General features: G+C 44.0%; 1 protein-coding gene across 1 annotated transcript in view; it reads right to left on the bottom strand.

The window, feature by feature from the left end:
- LOC111814764 (poly [ADP-ribose] polymerase 4-like) overlaps positions 1-4132 on the bottom strand; it is an 8807-nt gene extending 4675 nt beyond the window's left edge. Inside the window, exons 1-2 of the mRNA XM_023708722.1 lie at positions 3929-4132; positions 920-1052 (exon numbers count right to left, since the gene is read on the bottom strand). Coding sequence (XP_023564490.1) covers positions 920-1051 — 132 coding nt within the window. The 5' untranslated portion in view covers position 1052; positions 3929-4132. The remainder of the gene's footprint in view (positions 1-919; positions 1053-3928) is intronic.
- Between the last annotated feature and the right edge of the window lie 438 nt (positions 4133-4570).

The raw sequence follows: 4570 nt of genomic DNA, 5'->3' as shown, positions 1-4570 counted from the left end.
GTGTATGAGTTTCTAAACAGGAGAGACTGTTAGCCTGTTCTCCACCAAGAAGACAAGCTGAGATGGTGAAACAGATGTGGATTATCCATCTACCCACACAATTCGAGGCAATAAGTGATGGGAGCTGACCAAGGAAAGCACACACTACTTTGCTTATGCTGCAGATAATGAGACAACCCATTTGTGGGATTCAGTTAGAGTGGAATTTTTCCAGAACAGAGGAGGATCACTGTGGCCACACCAGGGTTGCACAGGGAGGGACAGGCTGAGTGAGACACCCTACATCAATGGAGGAAGAGCAAAGAGCAAAGGGAGGAGCAGGAAGGCCGAGAACCTGTGCCTTTGCACCTAGTTATTTTGTACAACAAAGTGGTTCATAAAGAGATTAGTCTCAATTATTTCCAAGGTTTCATCCAGCTACTAACTTCTATATCTTAAACACTTAGGCCTACCGTTCAGGAGATGGAAGGTTACTTCCTTCAGCCCTTACACAAACAAGACTAACAGTCAGGCTATATCACAGAAGATTAGTGTACATGGCACATTTTCCTTTACCCCATTAGCCACATTCCAAGGTGTCATTTCAGTGATGACATACTGGTGACTCAGTGTGTTTCACAAATGCTATGCAATAAAAATTCCCTCCCTGGAGAACAGAGTTAGCTGAATGAAATTCAACTTAAGCTTTGTCTGTACTCAGATCCCCCCTGTGGCATGGAATTGTCCCACAGCTCCCAGAAAGCAAAGAAGGGTCTGCTGATAGGCATTCACTGCCTCTCCTATCCAGCTCTCTGTGGAGATGGCAGTTTCTCCTACCTTCTCATACTTTCTAGCACTGTAGATGCCCTCTGCTTACTCCTGTAATTATGACCCACACTCCCCAATCATTCTGTAATTACTATATGAGATTTGAAAATACCTGAGGATTTAATGAAAAAGATATTTTTCCACCATTCTCCTTAATGTCAGTTTGCAGCTTTTTCTTCTGCTGATGAGGTAAGTACTTAATTTTCAAACAGAAAATACAATTTGCAAAGATTCCCACAGTCATCCTGAAATTAAAAAGTTTCAAGTCAGAGTTTTTAGTGAATACAGCTGACAATGAATTTAGATCTTTCTACAAGCAAACTAAGGGGGGGGGTACTGTGCATTAAAGGAAAAATATATTGCAGCCAGGCATGATGGCACAAACTCATAAGCCCAGCATTCAAGAGGATGAGGCAGAAGGACTGTCTTGAGTTTGAGCCCTGCTTAGTCCACACAGTGAGTTCAAGACAAGTCTGACTACATAGTAAGCATTTGTCTCAAAAAAAAAAAAAAAAAGATATTACAATGTTATAATCACAAAAACAACACTATCCTAGCTTATAATATGGGCGTTGGTTTTCATTTCTGGTCTTACGAAGCAAAAATCAAACCCTTTATATAACCTCATAATGTACATCTTGGTGAAGATGTAACCAACTTCAGTTACACATCAAGTTTGTGGTTCAAGGGCTGGCGAGCTAGCTCAGCAGACTAAAGCACTGCTTAGGCAAGCTTAGGCAAGCACAAGGACTGTAGTTCAATCCCAGCCCCACATGCAGTGCCAGCCCCACCCAAAGGATAGGCTGAGCTGGCCACAGTGTTACAGAGTCTTGGGACAGTAGTGTGTGCCTGGAACCCCAGAGCTGGGGAAGCTGAAAATAAGAGTACAGTGAGACACTGTACAAAATACATAAAAATAACAACTTCTAAGAAAAAATAAGCATACAGGTAACCTCAGCCCTCAAATATGTTGTCTCAACTGCTGGAAATAAAAAGGATTTATAAACTTCTTTTTTCTGTCTTTGCAGTGTATGTGATTTTTATATAGCCCATGCCCTACAAAAAATGTAGTTCTTCCAGAAAGTAGAAGAAAGAACTTGCACTTGTAGAAGTTAGGGCATATTTTGTCCCTTAGCTGTATTCTCTTTTAACTAGTTCTGCTGTAACACCTTATGTAAAATTCTTTTGTATGTTTGTAAATAGATTCTACTTCGTTTTTCTAAAAGAAATTGATTTTTCACCTCATCAATCTGAACGACTGATTCTCTGAAAGGGAGAGAGAAAGCATCAAGAATGGATTTAGAAAGGTATCTGTAAAAGAAAATAAGTGTTTTGTGCTGTTTGACATTAGTAAGCAGTTTTGGTAACAGACATTTTTGCACCACCTTTCAACATTAACATTTTTTAAGTCATGGTCTAGTAGCAGATTTAAGAAAATGAAACTACCTAATATTTCATAATCACCTGTACAAATTAAATTAATTCCAAGAAAGAAAGAAAGAAAGTAGAGCTCAGGGTGTAGCTCACTGAGAAGACTGCTTGCCTCCCATGAACAAGACAATAGGTTTTACCCCTGGCACTTCAAACAACAAAAGAAAGGGAAAGTATACTTTAGATTATTTAACAATAAACTAATAAATAGTTAAGTGCTGGATTTAATTCCCAGTAGTTGCCAACTTTTTTTTGAGACAAGATCTTATCAAGTCTCTAAACTGCCCAGGATGGGAGTTGATTTGAGGTTTTCCTCCTCCTTCAGCCTCTCAGAGTGCTGGGGTTACAGGTGTGTGCATCCACAGCCAGCCAGCAGTTGTCAATTTTTAAAAATGTAAGTCAAATCTATGTCTGTCCCAAGGGTATGCTGCCTTGTGATGAAGGTACCCCAGCCTAAGGGTAGGACCGCTCTCCCTTCTTCCCCTGAATTTCATCCATACCCTACCTTACCCTGTGCCTTCCAGGTTAACAGGTGGTGGAATTCATTCCCCGAGGCTCCCAACATAGGAAGCAATTTTAAGCAGGAAGCAATTTTAAGCTCCTAACACTGCACCACAGTTACACCCCAGCCTTAAGCTACTTAATTTTTGAACCGGGGATTGAACTCAGATCCTAGTGTTTGCCAGTCAAGCGCTTATCCTACTGAGCCATCTCCCCGGCCCCAAGCTACTTAATTTTATAGACATACTCTCTCACTTAACCTCTAACACTTTCTATGTCACTACTGTTTGCAAGTATCTGTAGTCCTTACATCAACTCTGTTTCTTTCATTCTATCCCAAGTTATTGGATGCTTGGTTATTAAAAAGTGTTTACTTCTGTTAGGTTTTTCCATGGGCTGGCCCAGCCAAGAAGCAGAAATAAGGGGAGGATCTAGGGCAGGTAAATGGAGAATCATCTGACATGAAAGAGGGAGGCTGAAAATTTACTAGGGGCAGAGCTTGAGAGGCAGGTTTAGGGGCAAACAAGGAGCTGACTGGAGCTTCCCTTGTGTGTACAGAAAAGGTAAAAGGAAGTGTGTCGGGGCTGGACTGGGGAAGGAGGAGGAAAAGGTCCTTAGGAAGATAAGCTGTTTTTGGAATTCAGCCATGCTGAATCAGGGCCATAATAATTTAGCGGATTGTATTGGGGCAGAAACCTATCACTTCAATGACACTGTAAGAGAAATGTTTGTTTGGACATGTATTTTAGGCCAAATCTCTCGTCAATTTTCCTTAGAAAATTCGACGAGTAGTGAAACTACTGAATCCATGAGGAAAAACATTTTTCAGTCTTTTAAAAATTGTGATAGACTAAATCTAGCAAAAGCATTATGCTACCCATTTCTCTTTTCTTTTTTCTTTTCTTCTGAAAGGTTGGCTACCAGGCTGGCAGCTCTCCATCAAGGCACAGCCATATTTCGTGCAGGGTGCTGGCCCAGGAGCCAGCGGCTCGATGCGCGTCCCCACACGGCCCTCAAGCCCGCCCCCAGACGCCCCCACAGGACGCCAGCGCGCGCCCGTGACCTCCCGGCCGAGGCCCGAAGCTCAGGGCCCCGCCGCCGCGCTGGGGACGCCCCTCAGCGCCGCCTCACTTAAGACCTCCAGGCCGAGGGTCTCGCAGGACGCCAGCCGCCCACCGTGCCCACGCACCTGCTGGAGAGCCCACCAGACCTGCACCCGCCGACCAAGCTTCCAGCTCCGCGCTTCCGGGAGGATAGCGCCCGATGACCTCAGCTGGGCGGGACCTCGCGAGTCCACGCCCCACACCTCCGCTCCCCACCCGCCGGTGCAGCTGCCCGGAGAGGCCCAGCCCCGCTGGTTCCCTCTTCAGATCTGATCTCAAGTTTAGGACTCCCAGTCCGTGATTTCCTGGTGGAAACAAAATCCAAGTTCAGCTGTGGGAGAACCGAGTGGAGGGGGCTGTCTTGAACTAAGGCGTGGGCAGTGGTGATGAAGGCGGGGAGAAAATCCCTGGGGCTAGAAACCAACAAGGGAAGGAAGAACTAGAGGCTGAGCTCAGAATTTCCGGAGTTTGAGGTTTAGAAGTGTTTGTCAAGACTATTATTAGAATGCTCAAAATGGTGAGGTGCTGGGTGCAGCAGAGCAGATCTATGGGCTGTAATGGATCAACTCACATTTTAGACTATAAATGTAAATCTTGTGTTTTCTATTATGTAAAAATGTATACTCACCACTGTTCTAAGTTGTTTAGTAACTAGTGGCTGTTTCTTGCTCTTTGCTAGATAAAATTCCTGTAACCCTCACCAATTCCTGTGGGCAAAGTTAGCTTAC

The sequence above is a fragment of the Octodon degus genome, unplaced genomic scaffold (assembly GCF_000260255.1).
Source record: "Octodon degus isolate 3935 unplaced genomic scaffold, OctDeg1.0 scaffold00496, whole genome shotgun sequence".
NCBI lineage: Eukaryota > Metazoa > Chordata > Mammalia > Rodentia > Octodontidae > Octodon > Octodon degus.
The sequence above is the reverse complement of the archived record's forward strand: the minus strand, read 5'-3'. Positions and strand labels throughout refer to the sequence as shown.